The sequence below is a fragment of the Chlamydotis macqueenii genome, chromosome 1 (genome assembly GCF_036417535.1).
Source record: "Chlamydotis macqueenii isolate bChlMac1 chromosome 1, bChlMac1.mat, whole genome shotgun sequence".
NCBI classification, from domain to species: domain Eukaryota; kingdom Metazoa; phylum Chordata; class Aves; order Otidiformes; family Otididae; genus Chlamydotis; species Chlamydotis macqueenii.
In genome coordinates, this window is record NC_141556.1 from 54,377,012 (window position 1) to 54,400,802 (window position 23,791).

General features: G+C 40.8%; 1 protein-coding gene across 1 annotated transcript in view; it reads right to left on the reverse strand.

Annotated features, from left to right (window-relative positions):
- PLBD1 (phospholipase B domain containing 1) overlaps window positions 1-23,791 on the reverse strand; it is a 43,696-nt gene that overhangs the window by 14,268 nt on the left and 5,637 nt on the right. The window contains exons 2-5 of the mRNA XM_086740102.1: window positions 19,329-19,548; window positions 11,775-11,858; window positions 8,180-8,318; window positions 1,162-1,326 (exon numbers count right to left, since the gene is read on the reverse strand). Of these exons, the coding sequence (XP_086596228.1) occupies window positions 1,162-1,326; window positions 8,180-8,318; window positions 11,775-11,858; window positions 19,329-19,548 (608 nt within the window). The remainder of the gene's footprint in view (window positions 1-1,161; window positions 1,327-8,179; window positions 8,319-11,774; window positions 11,859-19,328; window positions 19,549-23,791) is intronic.

Below are 23,791 nucleotides of genomic sequence, written 5' to 3' on the forward strand. Positions count from 1 at the left end.
AGAAACAGAAAGATTAATAATTTCAGACCCTACTATACTCTGCATGTTTTGTACTTGATAGAAACTGGGAGAACAACTTGTTTTAAGTAGTTTGATTAATTGCATTGTTCAAGAACGAGCAGATTCTTGTGCTTTTAACTGTGTACTTAACAACGAATTTCTGAAACCTCTGGAAATGATTCTTGCTTGTGAGTTGTTTTCAAATAATTAGTTGTTATTTTTCAAAATGCAATAGCTTAGAGTTTTTTGGGACACCTGCATCACATTTCCGCTGGAATACTTGTATTTACACATTTACACATTCAGATCAGCTCTCTGCAAACATATCCAACATGAACTTAGAACATGCTGTTTCTGTGAAAATGCCTCTGGGTGACTTTAAAGTACAGAAGCAAATGCAAGTAAATTCATTTTGAAAAGGTAAATATATTCATTGACAGCACATCTTTTCGAAGTACTTCCCTAGTTCTAAGATTGATTGTTAGCTCAGAAACCTCTTGTTGTAGGCAAATGCTTGAATGAATGTCTCTCAATTTAAGGTGAACATTGCCGCTCTGGGATACATGGAGTCTCCACATGCTAAGGAGATCCTTGATAATTTTAATCACGGAATTTAATTGCCACCATGATGTACCAGACACTTATCTTAAAGGTGTTTTTTCTGTAGTTACTCCCATTGGAAAGCAGTGCCAGAGTATAACTGTTAACACTTAAGAAAGCATCAGCCACTTGCACCCATTTGTTCTTGCGCTAGCACTGTCCTTTAGTTTAAGTAACCCTCTTCCCTTCCTCCCTGCTTATTTGCCCAATATATTTTTAGACACTCATAATACCACCTTTCACACTTCACTTGGCTAGGTGAAACAAGTTACTCTCCTCCAGTCTCCTCTCCATGGTAGTTCCCCATTCCCTAGTAATTCTAGTAGCTTTTCATTGTCAATCTCTGTGGTTTTGGTTTGGTTTTTTCCCTACCCTTGAACACAAGTGAGCAAAACTGGACCCAGAATCATATAGAGGCACAAATGACACCTACATAGAAGCACCTTGATTGACAGGAGTCTCTTTATGCACATGCAACACAAACAGTGAAGACTCCAGAAATGCAGACTCACGACACTGCAAATCAACATAGTCACTAGAGATTAAGTTCTTGGTGCTCACCTTGATGAGTGCAGAGCAGTGACCCATATCCCACTGATATTTCCCAGGGCTTCCTGGCTCCCCGTTGCACTGTCCACTTCGTGCAGAATACTCATATAATGCAGGAATGAGGTCCAGCAGGTCTCCAACTGCATTCAGAAACTGGACATCAAAGACGCTCAGTGGCTGAGGAAAGGGAGACAAGAGACCACAAAAAGCGCTTTCAGACAGAGAAGCATCAAGACAGTCTCAGCTGTTAGAATTTTTCTTTTACTCTTAAAGTAAGCTCTTATGTGGGTCTATGAAACACCTGCACACAAGGCCCAGATGCTCAAACTCAGTGTGACATTAGGCACCAAGGTATCTTGACGGGTCTGGCCCTTGTAGTGGCACTACCAGTTTCTGAGGAAAAAAAGGAGATGCTAGCAGTAACTTACGAAACTTCTGTGTGCCTCTGCAAACAGCATACCAATCAGTCTGCTGTTACTGTTACACTGGGGTAACAGCAAGATTTAAATTTTTTTTATTTATCTAGATGCCTTTGGAGAGCCTTACATTAACAAAAGCTCTTTGGAGTTTTCAGATTTTTATAAAGACTGTAATTTAAGATATCCCCTGGGCTCAGGAGGAGGAAATAAATGAGGGAAGCAAGATATGTGAACAATACTAATCAAGTATGGAACTAGCTGAAGAAAGGAAGTCAGTTAAAAGGCACTCATCTATGTGCTTTCAAAAACTCCTTATGGTATAGCCAGGGTTAACTACACAGCTCATTGAGCAACATGCTCTTCAGAACCGTCTCTTAATTTGCCTCTTCAAAAATAAGAGCTTAACAGTGGTCTAACCTCAACCTTGAAAGACCATTTTCTAAATCTTTCCTGGTTCTTGCTTGCACCATGCCTTTAGTCAAGGCAAGGCTTAAGGAAAAAGTCAGGCACACATCATTGTAAGGTTATGAACAGTAATTTTAGAATGGGACATAACCACATAGCAAAGAAACACATTGCTTGCAATATAAATCACGGTTATTAAACCATATAGCTGACCTCTCTACAAACCCCAATAAAGGGAAGACAAGGACATGGGAAAAATAAACAGTGCTAAATCCATTTTCTTTTTATTCAGACGGCGGAATTCTATGTTGTCCATCTGCTGCTTTGGCAGAGAGAATAACCAACAGGAAAACAAAAAATAGTGTAAACTTCAGTCCATATATCCCAGGGGAAGGAATTAAACCTTCCCACAATGCTTACCAAGACAAGTGAGAGAAATAAGCTATCCTCACAACTAAAATAATGCATTGCAGAAGGCCCTAACAGCAGCTATAGTTGGAAGAAAAAATCCAAAGCAAACTTTCATGTATGTTACATTGCTTTAGCTCATCATGTTTTTGCTGTAAGGACCCAAACAGGGAGCAGCAAAGGCCACAATGGATAAACATCAACAGATGTATCTTTGGACAGTTTTAAGCAATTTCGAGGTATGAATCATTAAAAAAAAAAAGTCCCAACAATTGCTATCTCATTGGAATCCATATAGAGAGACTTGTCACTGTTTCAGCACAATTTTTCCCCATCCAGCTGCGCTTAAAGGTCTGTAAGCACACTACACAATGACGAGAAGCCGTTTTTCAGTGTCCAATTTACACAGGCACTACTGTAAAGTACCACCAGGAGGGGAACGAACAGGATTGCATGTGAGAATGCTCAACCAGCCCTGAGACATTTTAATTGCATTTGCCATCTATTTGCTACCACTCCATATTCTCCTCCATAAATCTTGCCTTCATTGCAACATCTACAGCTAGCTACGCTGATACTGCTGCAGCACCACTTGGAACTCCCTGTATATTTTTAGTGTCTCACACTTCTGTGCTATCTTACAGTCATTTCAAGTAAAAAATACAGTAACTATTAGTAAGTCTCCTCAAGCTAAAACAAAGGTGCCAACCAAGGAAGCTATCAGAGCTACATGCAAAGAAAGGCAGCCAGAGAGCAGGAGGAAAGATCTACCCAAACAAACCAGCAAAGGTTATGTAAATTCCTAGGGCTCTACTGGGGGAGATTAGGCTGCCAGCTCCCAAAGCCAGACAAAATATTAGAGAAGTAAAAAGAGGAACTAGGCTGTTAAGTACCCATGAGGGTTCTGTTTTCGTTCCCCTTTTAAGGGGCAAGTTTTGTTCCCATTTCTTTGCAAGAACTCATTGCTCTGCTTGAATAACCCTGGTTTTGTGTTTAAGATTGCCTGATGCTCAGCGACATCACACAAGCACAGTGCACAGAGCTTCTACGGAGTCTCGGTAAAACAGTGCATTCAAACAGAAGACTTGGGTGTCTGCAATGCAGGCCAAATCTGGGAATTTTAGGAATAGCCTGAGGCATCTGCCACAAAGTTAAGAGCTCCAGTTGAAGAATTATTACAGTTGATTTCCAGGATATATGGAAAAGTCTTCTCTATGAGGAGTTAATCAGGGTCCACTCACAATAATTAGGGAAAAAAAAGTGTGCATCATAACAAGTGCATAATATAGGGCATATTACAGTCTTTTGTAATCACCTTCTCTCATCTCACACAGCAGTGTCAGGAAAACTCCTTGCACACATGGTTTACATCCTGAAGAATGAATGAATGAGCTAAATTGACAAGCAGAGAGGTGGTATAGCCACGACAAGAGAAAGTCCTTTTGCTAAAACATGTGGCTCCTCCTCTAGGGTACCATCCTGAATAGCCAAAAAAAAAAAAAAAAAAATCAGTTTGAGTTACATTAGCTGCAAGGAGAAATAAACTTAGAAAGGATAGCAGATAGGAGAGAATCAACCTTAAAGGCTTGTCTACGTGGGATGTTAAAATAGACAAGTTATTCTGTAACAATTGTTTTCCAGCAACTTCTCCATGCGTGAGCATTCTCAATACAAAATAAGGAAGTACAAATAGAGAACTGTCCTAGAATCATTGTACTACTTGTTCAAGAGTCATTTCCCTGTGTAGACAAGCCCAAGATTAATCACAGCGTTGGTAGAGCATTAGGCAGATGAAAAGGCTTAATGTTCTTTGAGTGCCCCTCCTTCAGAAATTGTCTTGACAAAAGGGTTGGGTTTGTTTACTGGATATAAAATGTTGATAAACCAGATGGAATAATGTCACACTTTACCAAGAAAATGTATTCAGATTTTGACATCATTCTCAAATGATACTGGTAAATATCAAACTCAAAATACAGAAGTTTACAATATAGAATCATAGAATGGTTTGGGTTCGAAGGAACCTTTAAAGGTCATCTAGTCCAAGCCCCCTGCAAGGAGCAGGGACATCTTCAACAACACATTGCCTTCATGCAGGTCTTAACGGAAGCACCTACCTAAAACAGCCCTGCAGGAAAGCAGACTTCATGCAATTAAAAAAATTTAGAACAGTACCCTGCAAAACATTTGCTTCATACATATAGGAATAAGAAATACGTACTAGTACTACTATCAAACAGTTCAGAGCCCAAAACAAGTTTTCTTTCTGTAGTAAGGTTCAGTTACTTGTGGCCGACACAATGGTTCTACAACATTCAAATGAAGTAGACCTGAAGTTTAGGGGAGAAAAGAAAAATGGAACATTTCAGAGTGACCTGTGTGCACATAACCCAACTCTCATTTAAGCACTAGGTGGATTTGGCATAGCTTCAAACTACCATGCATTGTATAGGACAACGGAAACTCACATCTTTTCACTTGTCTTCCTCAAATAAGTGCACACCAACTAGTCCACCAAATGTAAAACTCCAACTGCTAGCAAGTTTGAAAAGGTACATGTAGTGCTGATAGGAAACCTTGACACATGAAGTGTATAAACTTAAAAGCAGATTAGCTATTGGTATGGTTCATTTCCATCTCTTGAAAAGTGAGCAATTTTGTTCAACTTTGCCCAGTGCTCAGTGTTGAAATCCACAGACTTCATAAGCACAGTTTCTTTTCTCCATCTTCTGACCTATCCTTGTTAACCAACCAACTTCTTACTGTTCAGGAGAGCACTTTATCCATGTACAAGCATTCACTGGGGGGAGTGGGAGTGGAAGGAAATGCAAGAGCTTTGAAATCCATCTCCTCCTCTCTTTTGCTTGCTCATGTCTCTGATCTTTTGGGATTTAAAAGTAAGACTTCTCAGCCTTTCTTCTGTAGTGTTTAGCCTTCTTTTAAGCTTAGGACATCAGGGGAAATTGCCCTCTGAACATAAAGAGTAATTACAGAGTGATCAGTTGTATTTAGGAGTATGCATAGTTTTTCCCAATAGCAGTTAGAACGTGGCAACAAAATACAACCTGTCACATGTTGGGTTTGGTTCAGTTTTGATTTTGCAGGTTTTGGAGTTTTCAGATTTTTTTTTTTTTTTTTGCTTGCCTGATGGGAGTTGGGAGAGGATAAAAAGCGGAAAAAAAAATCACCACACAACCAACACAAGATATTCTCAATATTTCTAATGTTCATTACTACCATGAATTGCAAACTACTGCACCACTGTAGATCAAAAGATAAACTTATTCTCATTTATAATAATCCTAAGATAATATGCATATTAAAAGGATTTTTTTTTTAATGAAATAAAAGTAGTCTCTACCAAAGGAAAGAGAGAAGGAGAAACTCTCAAAGCACTACGGAAAACATGGAATCGGAATGAGATTTGCTTTTAAAAACATGCAGATTTGTTGTGGAGGCTTTCTTTAGTTATTTTTTTTAAGGTGAGAAATAAGTAATGGAAATAGTAAATACTTGTTGCTGCAGTTCTTGCACAAAGAAAGATCAAAACATCATTGGATTAATTGAACCAAAGTATAATACTTGAATATGAGGGGGAAAAAATAATCACCTATTAGGTGAATTTATTGGCTAAACATTCTACTTGCAACAATCTAAGGGACTAAATAAAAGAACCTTTTTAACATTCTTATAACAGGTACTGCAAAAGCAAAGTTGAAAAGAGTCTCTTTGGAGGGCAAGGAATAAGGAAGATACTGTTGGTCTTCTCGGGGTTTTTTTTTGTTTAGTTTTTATAAGTGCCAACTGTTTATAGAAGCTGCGTTGATTCTCAGATAAGTGGATGTGACAAAGGTAAAATACTAATCAGTATCATTGCATCTGCACCTGTTTTTATTGTCTGCGTAAGCTTGGAGCAACAGTCTTCAAGCTCTGTTTCCTGAAGTGGATCCTAACAGCAGTAAATATGTACACAAATAGCAATGTTGTAGCCTAACCTCCCAGATGTATTTGAAAAGTAGCGTCGTATCCAAAGTGAACTGCATGTACTTCGGCAGAGCTGTCAGGTATCATTTTGATGCCAAGGAAAACCAAACATCTAGGTGCAAAAGCAGCTGTCCAAACTATACTCAAAGGTAAGAGACTGATGTTAACTTACTGGTTCTGGGAAACAGAGGAAACTGCAGCACCATCTCAAGTCAGACATACATAGACAGGGAACATTTTTGCTTTGAATAAAAAGATATAGATCTCAACATAGGTGATAATGCCCAAAGTAGAATTGTGAATGGCCTAGGAAAGAGTCAACATAAATCTCACCAACTGCTCCAGGCATGTTTGGAAAAAAAGAAATAAATATATCCACTGCATATAATTCAAGAATAGAGGACACAACTATGAACCACATATGACTGAACTTTCACTAAATGCACCATTTTTATATAGGCATGCTGATGAGATCTCTGAAAAGAGGATAAAAATGACTCAGTCATTTCAGAGGTCAGTGCTTTTTAGTACAAAATACAGTTAAATAAATAAGTATCAGGGAATGTTCATTACAGGTAGAACATGCCTATTATAGAATCATAGAATGATTCATATAAAGAATATATCATATAAATGAATCATATAAAGAAATAGCTCAGATACAAACTAGCACTTTCTCCTCCCTGCATCTGAACCTCAAGGATTCTCAAGCAGCCAAAAAAAAACTGATGAGCTTTACAGGGCTCTTTAGATACAGGCTTATGAAAGGAATTAATGAGTTCTCTTCCTAGAAAGTCAAGGTTTCTTAGTATCTTCCTTATAACTCAGGCCCATCAGGACAGATCTTCCCATTTTATTGTGAACAGTTTTGTCTTCGAATTTGAGCCGATTCCCCATTCATGAAAGCTCCAGAGGAAGTTCTACACAAGAAAGAGATGTGCATTTTACTAAAACTCAACTGTTTATTATTTAGCACTCCCAACTTCTCTAAATTCTTGATATGGTGAAACCAAGACAATACGGGGTCAACTACAATTACTCAAGTCCTCCAACTCACATTGAGAAACCTATGAGATATTAGACTTAAGGACAGCATTGCAATTACGATAGCTCTACTAGAGTTAAAGAGGCTCTGCTATTACATGCGAGCTGATGATCCAGAACACAATTCTAATTGAATTTAAAAAACAAACAAAAAAAAAACCCCACAAGTAAAAAAGAACCCCCGACACCACAACAAACTCAACCCTACCCCATTTGGCCTGCCACAGCACTGACCATGTATTTTGTAATTGGAAACTTAGAAAAAGAGACAACGTTTAGCAACATAAAACATATTCCAAAATAGGGACACTTTTAAGATTTGAAATTTGATGCTTGGAAATAAGAATGAAAGCTTTAATAAACTCCCTATGTGCTGATTCATGCTGTTGCAGCTACTCTTCATATGTAGACGGTCATTTGCTCAATAACAATTGTAAAGTAATGACAGCAAGCACTTTAAAAGTGTCCGTCCTTCCAACATTCACACATGGATACAAAAGCCACCCCCAGTCTCATCAGCACATGTGTGCCCAGGGCTCCAAGTCCTGTGCAAAGGATGTGTGGTGGCATGACCCGAGTGCTCAGTCACATTATCTACACTGAACAGCCACATTAGTTTTTTTAATGTTTTGACGTTTTAGAATGGCATGCAGAATGAGTGCTTGCCACTAACTGTCCTTTTTTTAAAAAAAAAATCAGATTCCCTTTTCCCATCTTTGTCCTCTGACATCCCATCCCCAGCTACTGAAAAAGAGATGCAGTAATCTTACTGTTCGTTTCTGTAGTTTAGCCCACTCGAGGGCTCCCATGTACAGACCATCCAACTGTGCAATAATATAGCCAGCATGCCTCCAAAAGGGGTCATCCTTATTATTTCTGATTTGTTGTCTTGTCCATTGATCTTGTTTCCTGCAGAGGAACAAACAGGTTGGGGTTTTCTTGTTTCTATTTTAGAGTATAATTGACAATGCAGGGAAGGGAAAAATGTATTATGACCCAGATGATCCAACTTTCCTAGTGTTTTGAGGTAGATATGCCTTGGAAATACTTTATACATAAGTGTTACATCCTCTGGGTGTGAACATTCAGATCCAGGTTCAAGACTGTCTAAGGAACCTGAAGGAGCACAAGTCCATGGGACCTGATGAGATGCACCCACGGGTCCTGAGGGAACTGGTGGATAAAGTTGCTAAGCCATTATCCATCATAGCTGAGAAGCTGTGGCAGTCCAGGGAAGTTTCCACTGACTGCAGTAACATAACACCCATTTTTAAAAAGGGAAACAAGGAAGACGCAGGGAAACACAGGCCAGTCAGTCTCACCTCTGTGCTTGGCAAAATCATGGAGTAGATCCTCCTGGAAACTATGTGAAGGCAGATAGAAAATAAGGAGGTGATCAGTGACAGCCAACATGACTTCACCAAAGGCAAATTGTACCTGACCAATTTGGTGGCCTCCTATGATGGGGTTACAGCACCAGCAGATAAGGGAAGAGCAACTGACATCATCTACCTGGACTTGTGCAAAGCATTTGACAGTGTCCTGCACAACATCCTTCTCTCTAAACTGGAGAGACAGGGATTTGATGGATGGTCCACTCATTGGATAAGGAACTGGTTGGCTGGTTGCACTCAGAGTTGGGGTCAATGGCTTGATGTACAAGTGGAGATCAGTGACAAGTGACGTTCCTCAGGGGTTGCTACTGGGACTAGTCCTGTTTAATATCTTTGTCAGCGACACGGATGGTGGGATTGAGTGCACCCTCAGCAAGGTTGCCAACAACACCAAGCTATGTGGTGCAGTCAACACGCTGGAGGGGAGGGATGCCATCCAGAGGGATCTTGACAGGCTGGAGAAGTGGGCCTGTGCAAGCCTCATGAAGTTCAACCAGGCCAAGTGCAAGATCCTGCACATGGGTTGCGGCAATCCCAAGCACAAATCCAGGCTGGGTGGAGAATGGATTAAGAGCAGCCCTGAGGAGAAGGACTTGGGGCCACTAGTGGATGAGAAGTTCAACACGAGTCAGCAACATACACTTGCAGCCCAGAAAGGCAATGACATACTGGGCTGCATCAAAAGAAGCGTGGCCAGCAGTTTGACGGAGGTGATTCTGCCCTTCTACTCTCCTCTCATGAGACCCCACCTGGAGTACTGGGTCCAGCTCTGGAGCCCCCAACATAAGAAGGACATGGACCAGTTGGAGAAGGTCCAGAGGAGGGCCACAAAGATGATCAAAGGGCTGGAGCACCTCTCTTATGAGGACAGGCTGAGAGAGTTGGGGTGGTTCAGCCTGGGGAAGAGAAGGCTCCAGGGAGACTTCCAGTGGCCTTCCAGTACATAAAGGGGAAAGATGGAGAGAAACTTTTTAGCAGGGCCTGTTGTGATAGGACAAGGGGTAATGGTTTTAAAATAGAGGTAGGTAGATTTAGACTTGATATAAGGAAAAAAAAAAATTACAGTGAGAGTGATGGAACACTGTAACAGGCTGCCAAGAGAGGTGGTAGATGCCCCATTGCCTGGAAACATTCAAGGCCAGGTTGGACGGGGCTCTGAGCAACCTGCTCTAGTTGAAGATGTTGGAGTTGGACTAGATGAGGTCTCTTCCCTTTAAAGGTCCCTTCCAACCCAAACAATTCTATGATTCTATGAACATACCCTACAGTAGTGTGCCTCTACCAGACTTTAGTATCATAGAAAGAGCTGGACTCCACCTCTATGGGGGACTCAGTTACATCAGATCTAGCATTCCCTTAAAGTCAGTAAAGGGAAACAAGCATTTGATAGGTCACATGAACCCTTCCCCTAGGTACAAATGCAATGAAAGCTTTCTGCTGGTGGTGCTCAAACACTGCCTAAGAACCACTGCTATCCTCCACTGAGAAAAATGTGGGAGGCCAAACACAACCATCTCATGTGCCAAATCCAATCAAGAGGTTACTAGCCAAATAACTGGGGTTTAGAGCATGAGGTAACACAAGCTGAACAGACCCTAGGGCAAGAGCAGCCAATATTGTAAGGATCTCCCAGAGTTCCCTCCTTTGCTGTGTGCAAAGAGCCACAGAAGAACCACAGATGTTAAAGTCAGGACCAGATTCTGGCTTCTTCCATCCTCTTGTACCTATCCATCTAGCATTACATACAGAAGCAAAAAAGAGGGAAGGAACCTGGTAAAGAAGAAACTCTTCCAGCAGTATATGGGTGATAAAACCAGCCAGATTTAGCTTTCTGGAAGTAACAAGATGCAAGAACTATGTCAGAGGAAACAGGGATACGGTCAGAGCATTCAGGGCTAAAGACTTTAAGGACAATGCAGCAGAGCCAATATTGCAAAACTGCTATAAAGTAAAACAGCAATGCAGGAGTCCATGATATAGGCAACAAAAAATGCCCTCTCCATCCAACAACATATCTTGGGGGATACAGTTGCTATGCTGAGTCATTCTGGGAAAACAAAAAAAAAAACAAAAAAAAAAAACCAAACAAAACAAAAAAACCCCCACCATACCCATACAAATTGATATAACACCCATACAACTTGATATGATAGCTATCCCATTTTTCTCACAAGGACAACAGCAATGATGAAGAATGGTAGCAAGGGAGTGCTAAGGTTTTTTTTTTTCTTTTTGGATAAGCTAAAACTTTTTAAATATGCACCAATAACAGAATCAGTCAGATATCTAACCCCTTGTGGAAACCACAAGACAAGGGTAAGATGGGAAAAATAGTCCCCAGAAATTACCAAAGTTTCACAGAAGTATTTGTAATGGAAGAAAACAAAAGTCTAAGGAGATTTAAATAATTGGTAATCACTGCTGAGTTTCCTAGTACCTGGCTTGGTTCTTTCTCCCACTTGTAGTTTCCACCAGTGTACCTGCATTATTTGAGCAGAATTAGTTTTGATTTATACAGCTGAAGAGAAAAGGGAATCAGGACTTTTGTGATTAGAACAGTGGTAGGATAAAAAAATGCTAAGCTCACAGAGGAAGGAAAGGATACACAATCCTAAAAAGATTAAGATGCCAGGAAGCCACACTGTTTAGTGTAGCTGAACACCCATATTCAAAATATCAGGTTTTTAGAAAAAGATTTTGACTAGAATGACCTTCATAATTCATTGGCATTATCCACATCCCTTTATAGCAATGGTTTTAAACATTTCTTTGAAAGAATCAGAATTAGGGAAGGGCATACGCCCTTCATGTATATTTAGAATTTTTTTCATACTAATGGCATTCAATGAGAGGGAAAGGAAGCATGTATTTTCTTTAGCCCATAAGGAAGAGAATAAAAAACTCTCCAAAATTCTGTCATCCTCCAACCCCAAGTCTTGAATAATTTCTTTTCTAAGAACTAAATACATACGCCATAAAATTCTGAACTCCACTTCGAATGGCGGGATTCTTAATTAACTGTGGGTACATGTTTGCAGCATGGTCATACATGTGCCTGAAAGAACAAGAGTAGCAGAAGTTATTCTTTTGTGTCTTCCCTTCCTTTTGCTTACCAACTCATTTATCAACAAGCATTGATAGAAAAACCCAGTCCATAAAGTAAGCTTTTCCTAATCACAAGAATTACTTCAATGCATGACAAACAGTCAAATGAATTGTTGAAATTTAAGTTAAAGGACCTTGCTAATACCTGCTTTAACTGCTATACAATGGAAAGATAAGCAAGAATGAGACTGAACTACTTCATAGCAAAACTCACATTGAGGAAAATTTGTAGAACAGAAACACCTTGAAAGTGTTAGCACATGAATTTAAAGCATAACAGAAATAGTTTACTATTTGGGACCAAAAAAACACAGAGGTGAAGAGAATATAATTTGTTGATTCAGTTGAAAGAGATAATTTCAGACTGATATCTAGCAGGTTTTACTCACCATTAACCATGTTCCTTCATTTCTGATTAAGCTAAATATCTCTATTTTAAAGTGTACATAATTTGATCCTATGTGTTGCCACAGAAACTCCCACTCATGCCAGCCCTAAACAGATTCAGTTTCATGGAGATTGAAATTATTGGGGTTTTTTTTTCTTTTTTTTTAATTTGGTTAGCCGTTTCATCCCAATTAAATAATAGGAAAAAAAGTTGTAAAGGGTTTTTTTTGTTGGTTGGGGCTTTTTTGTTTGTTTTGTTGAAGTCCTTTACATTTCAAGATAAAAATCAACTGCCAAAAATTGCTCAGGAGCCCGGAAGTTAAAATCACCCTTCCTCTTTCAGTGAAATGTAATCATCAGATTCAAGCCAAAATAGAACTTCCACATTTCTTAATTTGTTTAAATCGGCAGAAAATTATTTCGCTGAGGTCTGGAATTGACAGAACTACATCAGTCACCAGTAAAATTAGCTCCTATCAAGTGCTGAAAGAAAGAAAATAGAACTAAGAAACACATACCAGCCTCAAGGAAAGCACATACCAGCAAGACAAAATTCCCTATATTAAAACTCATAAGGGCAACTTAAGTAATGGTTTTAAAGTAGAGGGAGGTAAATTCAGACTAGATTTAAGGAAAAAAAGATTCACAATGAGCGTGGTGAAACACTGGAACAGGTTGCCCAGAGAGGTGGTGGATGCCCCATCCCTGGAAACATTCAAGGCCAGGTTGGACAGGGCTCTGAGCAACCTGATCTGTTTGGAGATGTCCCTGCTCCTTGCAGGGGGGTTGGACTAGATAACCTTCAAAGGTCCCTTCCAACCCAAACTATTCCATGATTCCGTAACTTCCTCTGGGAAGGATGCAGACAGGAGCTCTTCCCAGTTTCCCACAGGGCATAGTTAGAGAATACAGTCAGAGATGATTGAATGGTTTGTTGATTATTCAGAGAATCCTATATCGACCTTCTCCACTCTCTTTCTGTGCCTTGCCCCATTCCCAGATGTTTAAGTACTTGATTGCATTACCTTGCTGCTCCTTATCTCAGCTCTGGTACCATTCTGACTACCAAATCTATTTGTCTGCATACATTCAGGCAAAACGCTAGCCCAGCAAAAAAAATGTAACTTTTTTTTTTCTGGCAATTTGCAGTTTGAATTAGGTTGTTATGTAGATAGATAAACAAGAGAGCTGGTGCAAGAAGGCAGCTCTCTACTGTGTTAGTAGATGAAGTGATGCATGAAAGGGCCGGACCAGTACCAGGGTAGATACAAGTTGAGGGGATTGGATCTGCGGAGGGAGGTGCTGGGGCAAGAGAGGAGCATTCAGCAGCTTTGCACCATTACACCTTTAATGAAACTGCAGATACAGTATTAATTTTAGTTCTAGAGTTTCTTGTCTCCAATGCAACACAAGACTACATGCCATAATCATAACCTACTTCTTGAAAAGGACAAGAAAGTTGAAGAGACAGATCAATATTCTCCAACCCTGCAGTCATAGAGAATTTGGGAAATAAAAATCCCAAGTAGTTTTAGGGAGGAATTCATATATTTTCCATACAACAAGTCAGAGGTCTCATGGCACTAGAGGAGAGGAGCAAATAGCACAAGACAGTCCATGTGGCAGATGACCTTTTAGGCATGAGAACCAGATGAGGAGGATAAAAACAGCCAGGCTACTATCCTAATCACTGCCTAGGCCAGGACAGATGACCAGGCTTCCAGGCTCAACCATCAGCTCTACTCTCTCCATTTTGCACTCAAAAGTTATGCGACACAAGACAGATTTTACACTAGTTGTATCTTTAAGCTGTGATGACTGATGTAGAGACTAGGTTAGTTCAAAATCAGGGGACTGAAAACAGCTTATTTAATGGCCTTCCCCTCTTGTATATGCTAACAGAGGACAGACAATTCCTGGAATTTATTTTTCTTTTTTAAACGCCCAAGATTATTGAGAATTTTTTCCCCAGTTGCTCTGGGTTTGGTTTTTTTTTTTGTTTTGTTTTTTGTTTTTTGAGGCAGGGGGTGCTTTTTGTTTGTTTGTTTGTTTTGCTTTAACAAAGCTTCTATGTACATGGCTTGCATGTTTTGTAAGGGTATTATCCTCTGAAGTAAATTGGATCATTATAGTAAGGTAAGGCTTTGCAACTTTATCTAAGGCATGTAAGGCAATTACAAAGCTGGGAGAAGAATTCAAAGTCTAAAACCAGCAAAGCAGAGCCCTGCTTCATCAAATTAGAGAGGAGGATGACAGGACTCAGGTCAGCTGAGGTTATATCAGAAAAGAGTACAATTAATGTTGCTTCAAATTTAAATACTACTCTTAGGCACGTGGTATGCCCCAATTGGAACTGATTAAAAGTATGTGCTTAATGGCACAGATTTGGATGTGCTCTGCCATTGCCCAGGTAAAGTAAGGCCTCATTAACACTTCTGTTTGTAATGTGGCAAGAGAATTCATATCCAAGAAAACCAGAGCAAACACCTTTGCCTGGGTGATAGGACTGGAGCTTACAGAGAGGTGAGAGACTGGGGATAAAAACAAATATCTGGATCTCCAGCCAGTAAAATTAGATTTATCCAACCCCTAACTTTGTGCTTTCAAAAGAGACAGCTACTATCTGAATCAGGTGCCAACACTAGAAAGATGAATCATGACCTAGAAAAAGCTTGTGTTTCTCCTGTTACTGGTAAAGTGGGTCTGACTAGTTTAGCTATTGCTTTTTCTATCACAGACCTATACAGTTAGAACTGAGATTAATTCTTCCCCAGTAATCTAAAATAAGACAGTACCAGCATGTTTTGGGTTTGTTGGTTTTTGGTGGTTTTTTTTGTTTGGTTGGTTTTTTTTGGTTGTTTTGTTGTTTGTTTTTTTAAACTTCCATGTCTTACATTCTGGTTAGGTTCCTACTAAGGACAAAGTGTACACTTTTAAGAGAGATACTTTGTCACTCTTTTGCTTAGATTGAAACAAAAAAGTTCACTCAACAGTCAGAATCCAATATGATTGTTAAGCAGGTATTCTTTATTAGCAGCGCTGGGCAGCACAGGGAATTGCTCCACCACAAGTGCTCCAATGAACAGGCAAAATCACAGAGACTATATCTTGCAAAATCATACATATTAATCAGAATTCTGAGAACTCGTTAATATATGCAAATGTTCATCTTCGCATGAGTAGAGGTTCTTTCTGGTGGTCTTCGCGAGTCCTCTGGTGGTAGAGGGATAAAGTAAATACTCCTCACTGTGTTTGCTAGTTGAACTCTGAGTCTCTTTTCCATATAGGGTCTTGTTTTGGCTCATCACTCTGCTTGCAAATTCCTTAAGCCCCCCTTATCTTGGTTGCGGCTAGTGTCTCCTGAAAAAACTTGGTAGTACTTTGTTACATTAAGTTTTACGAGTCTGCCATTCTTTCTCTCAAGGTTAGTTTATATTTTCACACAAGGATTACATGGCTGTGTGGGACATAGTGGTTACAATTGGAACACATTAATCACTAGCTTGGAGCCAACTCTATCAAGACGATGAGGCCTAGCTGTGTCTAGAAACCCTCCTTCGTGTCCTAAGCGTAATGCAAAAACTGAACTAGCTGAGGATTCCTGAAGGTCTCCAAATTGCAGGCACTGTCAAGCTGGAGCTCCTGCTCACCAGACAGCTTCTGCAGGAACCTGTACTTCAACCTAAGATCAGGCATGCAACATATCCTGCCTATTAACCCATCGCATCAGAGCTTCAGGGTTTCTGCAAAGAGCCACCCTGGGTCATTTCTACATCATGGAGTCACTACCACAAATGGGTGCAATATAGCTGGAGACCATGGAGTTGTTCAGGCGACAGATAACAACGTGCTAGAGGGCACTTCAATTAGCAGGCATGCCCAATGTCTCCACATTAGAGGGCTGTGCCTGAGCCACCCATGGAGGTGCTTGTACAGGCGAGCGACAGAGCAGTCTTCACTCATGTAGCTAAGTAGTTGTTGACGCAAACAGTTAAACACACGGTAACAACAAGGAAGAGTGTAACAAAGTCCTTATAAAGGAAGGTTGAGTTGTGTGCAGCTACTGTGGGCACTGATGTGTGCAAAAGCAGAATGAGTGTTAGAAGACACCTTTTCCTAAGGGAATTCATGATGGTGCTAGAGAGCTTCCCTGAAGACAGGCTGAATGGGCCAGGCAGTCTGATGGGAACAGAGTTACAGATTGGGAAAGATTGTTTCCTGGTTTTACTTCAGAAAACTTGTACAACTGTCCCAAAGAAAGAACATCTGCCTGCATGTTAATTAGGATTCCGTGAATCTCTAGGCAACATAAAGGAGAAATGGAGCTCTGAGAGCAATCTTAACATCTGCAAACTTACCGAGTTCTCACTGCTCCCGTGGTTCAGGAAATTGCAAACACACTGTATAAGAGGATTCATTAGCTTGTAGTTTGCTGAGTAAAAGTCTACCATGGGTTTTTTTAGGGTTCAGCTAAAACTTGAAATAATAGGTTCTTCGTCTTCTCAAGGGTCAAGGGACTCATCACTAATTCACCTCTGCTCCTTAGTGGGAGCATTTTCAATAGGTATTCTTAGCTTCAGGAGAAGCCCTCTTTATCCAAAATAGCTTTAAAAGACTTGCCAGAAAAAGCTTATATTTATAACCCCCAGGGAGAAACATGCTTCCACTGCAGTTACAGACGTACAAGGGAGCAGACATAGCCAAAAAAAACCCTAATTCAGATATGTACAATATTTGATACTCATTTTAGTGATGGTAAGCATTTTCAGATTTTGTACTGTCAGAGGATTTCTTAGTGGATTTTCTCAAACAGTTTCCTTACAAAAGAAAGGCTTTGGCTACTTCTGTTTTTTCCACATCTTAACCCACTCTCACACTTAAACTCTCAACACGTAAAGATGAATTTCCCACTTAAAAGCCAAAGTCTCAAACCCTACTTTTCCACATTGATACAAACCCTCAACTTCGCCTCCACAGACTTTAAGACCTCTGTTCATTACTACTTCTGCTATATCTGCTTCTTTACAAAGGGCCACTCGGTGCTGGAGCTGGCAGCCTTACGCTAACAACAGCTAGGGCTAGGAACCACCCTCAGTAAGCACCTGACCTGTAGAAGGCAAAAAGCCTACCGCAGAACTTGTGAGTACCTTCACTTCTGTGAACATTCACTTAACACCCGGGGGGGGAGATGAAAGACTCCCTCCCTTCAACCTAAGTATAGACTGAGACATCAGATAAAGACTCTGCAGACACTGTTTCACATTCAAACCATGTTTAAAGGAATGGACATCTGTTTAAGTTCGTTTAAAAGACAGCTAGAAGACTTATAAATCTACTGTGGAGGCAGAAGGGGAACAGGATGTGGGTTGTTGCTACTAGAATATTACTTGCCATCTAATTGGGTTTAGCATGGATTGAACTCTCTAGGTAGTATGACAAAATTTAAAGCTTAACCACCTAGGTAAAGCCTTGGTGAAAAACTGTTGAGCAATACCAAGTTTTAACAATATTCTAAGCATAATGCTAGCATCCCCCAAATCCATACACAGTTTATGTAAACTGAGTAGTGCATAACAGTAACCTCTCATGCAAAATAATCCAACAATATAAATCCAGATCTCTCATTTACTTAATTTCCTTTCCTGCCCAGAGTACAGGTTGTGCACTCAGAATTCTAGGATTTCTTTACTCTTTCCCTCAGAAGTGTTTTGTTATTGACAAATATTACTCTATTTAATTTCCTTCATACTGTCCAGAGACCTAGCTGCCTCTCCTGTAAGGTCCACTAGAGAGTCACATTAACATATCATACGATCAGAGAACTATCTATAAGTCTTAACTGATCTTAAAATGTCTTACTAACTAAATTAATATCATCTTGTCTAGCAGCCATATCTGACAATTGTTCGACAACCTTCCCTTGCTGGCCTGTTCAGAGCAGGCTATGAGTATTTATTTCAGTGTTGTGGAAGCAAAGCTGGTGAAGCCAAATTAATGCCACCACATCCATTGCAAGCATCTCCCAACTATTCCCCAGCCATGCATCAGAATTTGGGAATTTTTCTTTTCCTATGACTAAGTTGACAGAGGAAAAGATGAAGCTTGCTCAAAAACAAGCCACATCATGTTCTTAGCTGTATCATCAGCTATGTCCTACCAGTATGTCATAGTGCCATTCTGTCTTCCAACCTAGTCAAGGAAAGAACAAGGTTTGGGGGTTATTTTTGATTGGTCATTGCTTGGTTTTGGAAATTTTTTTTGGTTTTGTATTTGGTTTTGTTCTCATTTTAGAAAAAAACTGCTGCAGATTCACAGCAAGTACAAAATTCTGTCAGTTTTCACAGATCTGCATTGTGGGAGACATTCAGTCCCTCATCTTTTCTTCAAAGTGCTTTCAGGAGTACACTGACCCTTCTAGGCACACACCAGTCTGCCTTCAGGCCTATCAGTATACCAGCTTTTTTTTTTTTTTCTTTTCAATTTGCCCAAGAGAGACAAAATTCCTCATGCTGTGAAATTTCAGCATCTGCTCCCCAGCAGTTTCTTGACAGTGTTTGCTGAAAAAGGTCATTAAGGAAGCCCTGCAGCTCTTGCTAGCAAGATTTCTCCCTGTTTGATCTGCTCTCAATTGCCTCATCTGTTGTTGGTCAGTCACCTAACTATAGGTTGCAGAAATAGCTACTCTTTCTGCTGCTCCTTTTGTAATTATTTACAACATAGGGCTTACGCACTTCCTTACACATACACTATTCTGCGATTACATTACTTAATCAGTACTATAGATACAGTATTTATCTCACCAAGGTGTTAGGAGAGCCTGCAGGATGAGAAGGAGAGGGTACATCTTGATCCCATAATGAAAAAGCTATACCTCATACTTGCTGCTAATTAAAAGAACAGCACACAACTACAAAATGTATGGTTAGTTTAAATGGATGGGAATTAAGGGAAAGGAAAAAAACTAACAAAAAACTCACAAGTATAGAAATCCACTGGAAGCATCATCAATTGAGTTGCTTCCTGAAGTACTTACGGAGCTGTGAGATAGCCTTCCAAGAAGCCAGCTGCATACATGATATCTTCATTGCTTAAAGTCTGAGTGCCATAGCCTGCTCTGATCTCCAGAACTCCCCAACCTGTTGTCTGTATAGTGTTGTTATAGAAACCATAGGCATCTCCGTTCCTGTCCAGTGTATTCTTGACCTGAAGTGTTTTTGCAGGTCTATTCCAGTACACAGTTGCATAGCGGATTTCTATGATGCAGAAAAAAGGGGCAAGGGAAACAAACAAAAAAACATTAATAGGTATTTCCTATCAAATACTAAAGTGTCAAGATGATATTTTGTCAATTTTAAAAAGTTAATTTGAAGTTTTATATCAGGTTTATTTCTACTATGGAGAGCAACACCAATGTTAACAAACTGAAAAGTGGCACAAAAACTAACTGGAGTTTTACGAAGAAAAAAGTTTACACCTAAATATTCTCCTGTTACTCTTCTGGAAATTATCTAGAATTCTTTCAGTGTAGAGCTCCAACACAGCTGAGTCTTGACATAAAATTCAGAGAAGTATTTCCTTACCTGGCCCAGAAGAAAATCTGTACAAATCTTATTGAAAGTAACTTTAGAAGACAGCCTGCCTTAGCAACTGCAAAGGATTATAAGCCACTGCTGACTTGTGTTCCACATAAAGATTCAAAAGGCCACAAAAGTTTTTTAAACTGTCATTCTGGGCAACTAATCCTGGAGATGGCATTACCCAGCATGAACACTAGAACTCAGTGGATCACAGGCGGAAAGAAAAAAGGACCACAGGTATGCAATCCTTTGGAAGACACACGATCTCCAACACCCAGCCAGAATAAAGTCGATCCCAAGCGTGAAATGAACAGGAAGGCAGGGCACTAGACTGCTCAGAGCTCTGCTTGGACTGCTTTTTAAGAAACATTCTTCACTACTTGGGTTTTAATCCTGCTGAGCTGAAGAACAAACAGCAAGGTAAACTGCTCCCCAAAAAACCCATACAACTCTAATTCAACCTTCCCTAAAATTGGACCAGATTACTCCAGATCTCTATTCATGACAATCACTGCTACAGTATTGCAAATGAAAAGAGTTCAAAAGTCATAAGTCAGAGTTCCCAAAGTTATTTTAAAAGTTTAAAGGGATAAATTCATAAGCACTTACAACCACTGAGAAACCCTCAATGTTTTGACTCCCCCAACCCTTCTCCAGTGTGTGGCAACTAGTCCTGCCAGTTTATAGTAAGAAATTACAATTTGGTTACTACTCCTCACAACAATTCATTTTGTGTATCATGTCCAAACCAGATACAAAATAGAGAACTAGGTCTAATTCTGGATGATCTTACACAAAATACTTAGTATGCCTGTATCCTGGTTTTGTGTAGTGGGGGGCTACTGCGGCAGCTTCTGCGAGAAGCTGCTAGAAGCTTCCCCTTTGTCCGATGGACTCGGCCGGGTCTAAGGTGGACCCGCCGCTTGCCAGGGCCAAGCCAACTGGTTACTGTGATAACACCTCTGTGGTAACATATTTAAGAAGGGGAAAATAAAAAAATAAAATAAAATAAAAAAACCCACACCACTAGTGAAGACGTAGAAGCAGGGGCAGAGAGGGGGAGGCATAAGCCTGATGGACTTTGCAGTCCTCACCCTCTGGCCTCCCATCAGGCAACCATCTGGGCCTGACTCAGCCCAGCCAAGAGAAGTGAAGAGAGGATACCCGAGGAGAATATGAGAGGGGTCTGCCTGAGCCTGATTGTGAAGATTTTCTTGTAATAAACTGCTGTGGACACCAAGGTCAGCGAAGGAGAGGGAGGAGTAGTGTTGCTTCTAACAAGATTCCCCTGCAGCCCGTGGTGCAGCCCATGGTGAGGCTGGCTGTGCCCATGCAGCCCACAGAGCCCCACAGAGGAGCAGAGATCCACCTGCAGCTCATGGAGGACCCCACACCGGGGCAGGCAGATGCCCAAAGGAGGCTGTGGCCTGCGGAGGGCCCACGCTGGGGCAGCCTGTTCCTGAGGGACTGCACCTCATGGAAAAGGACCCCCATGCTGGAGCAGTTCATGAAGGACTGTAGCCCATGGGAAGGACCCCACGCTGGAGCAGGGGAGGAATGTGAGGAGTTCTTCCCCCAAGGAAGAAGGAGCAGCAGAAAACAATGTGTGATGAACTGACGGCAACCCCCATTCCCCTCTGTGCCACTCAGGGTCGGGGGAAGGAGGTAGAGATAATTTGGAATTCAGTTAAGCCTGGGAAGAGAGGAGGGAGGGAGGAAGTTGTTTTTATTCTCTCTCATTATCCAGCTTTTGGTTTTATTAATAATAAATTGAAATAATTTTCCACAAGTAGAGTCTGTTTTGTCCTTAACAGTAACTCAAAAGGTCTCTCCCTGTCCTTATCTCAAGCCTCAAGCTTTTTGTTATATTATCTCTCCAAGGTTGGGGAGAGTGAGTGAAAAACTGCATAGCTTGGTCTTGAGTGGGGCAACACTATGACAGCATGCTATAATGGAATCATAAAAAAAAAAAAAAAAACAATATGCCAGCACAATACCTAATGTTCTTCTAAAAGCCATAAGTAAAGTGTTTGTAATTAAGCAGCTAGTTGGATTTCAAATTAAGTGCACTTACTCTATTCAGTACTCTAAAATAAAAATAGCTTCTTTATGTTATGTTAAGAGCCATGACGTATTTGAATAAAAGAGCAAAAACATTTTCCAAGAACTAAAAACTTTCTCCAACTAATCCCTTTTTGACACAGCAGTTACTTAGTTGCTTTAAGCCAGTTTTCATCCATTTTACCAGACTACCGAATAATTTGTGTCATTCAACAGCCAGAAAGCTGTTCTCTCCTTGTGTTCCAGCAAGAATAGCTAAAACTGTTTCTTACTGAGAATCACAGAATAGCGGAGGTTGGAGGGAACCTCTGGAGGTCATCTTGTCCAACACCCCTACTCAAGCAGGGTCACCTAAAGCCAGTTGCCCACAATTCATATCCAGATGGCTTTTAAGTATTTCCAAGGATGGAGATTTCACAACCTCTCTAGGCAACCTATACCAGTGGTCACTCACCCTCATAGTAAAAAAGTGTCTCCTGATGTTCAGAGGGAACCTCCTGTGTTTCAGTTTGTGCCCACAGCCTCTAGATCTGTCCCCAGGCACCAGTGAAAAGAGCCTGGCTCCATCTTCTTTAAACTGTCCCTTCAGGTATTTGTACACATCAATAAGATCCCTCTTGCACCTTATCTTCTCCTGGTGGAGCAGTCCCAGCTCTCCCAGCCATTCTTCACGTGAGAGAGATGCTTCAGTCCCTTAATCACCACTCCAGTAGTTCTAGATATCTCTTGTACTGGGGAGCCCAGAACTGGACCCAGCACTCCAGGCATAGCTTCACCAGTGCTGAGCAGAGGGGAAGGATCACCTCCCTCAACCTGCTGGCAACACTCTTCCTGATGCAGCTTAGGAGGCAGTTACCCTTTTTTTTTTTTTTTTTTTTACCATAATGGCACACTGCTGGCTCACGTTCAGCTTGGCATCCCCCAGAACCCCTAGAAAACTGCAAAGTTGCTTTCCAAACAATCAGCCCCCAGCATATATTGGTATATGAGGCTCTTCCTCCCCAGGTGGAGGACTTGGCATTTCCCGTTGTTGAATTGCATAAGGTTCCTGTCAGCTCATTTCTCGAGCTTGTTGATGTCCCTCTGAATGGCAGCACAGCCTTCTGGTGTACCAGCCACATCTCCCAGTTTTGTGCCATCACCAGATTTGCTGAGAGTAGCTTCTGCCCCATCACCCAGATCATTAAGGAAGATGCTGAACAGTATCGAATGCTGAGATACACCACTAATTACTGGCCTCCAGGTACACTTTGCACCACTACGCACTATGTCAGTCTTCATAATGTACTGGAGACTTCTCACATGAACAGGAAAAGCATTAGCAAGAACAGAATTTGAGCAGTGAAGGAACTGTGGTTTTTTCCCCATTCTATCAATAGAAGTTTTTACATGAATCTATTTAGAGATGAAGTCATTTCAGGGACTTGGAACACGGTTTAAAAACATGTTTTTCTTCTGCCAGGTATGAGGCTATTTAAAGGACTGAGACATGACAGACTCTGGCTAACTCTTCAGGCAGCTATAATCTCAGTTTTCTGTTGTCTCCTCAACTATCTTCTAGTAACACATGCAGTAATTCCTACTTTAGGCTAAGAGTAAACATGGGAATCCCTCAGACTGAAAAATCTATAAAAAGAGCAGCAGGCTGATAAAGGTCGTCACTGAAAAGATCCAAAGGCCACCTTATGAAGCTGAAGCTCACATAAGCAAAGAGGTCAGGGAAAGGGAGGTCCTGTGAAAAACTGGTGCAAGGGGTCAGCATAGAACATAACTAGCTGGTCCAGCAGTGAAGAGGAAGGCTGATTCCAACCAAGAAGCCCACTTGCAGGGCAGAAGACGACAGGCCACATGCCCAGTA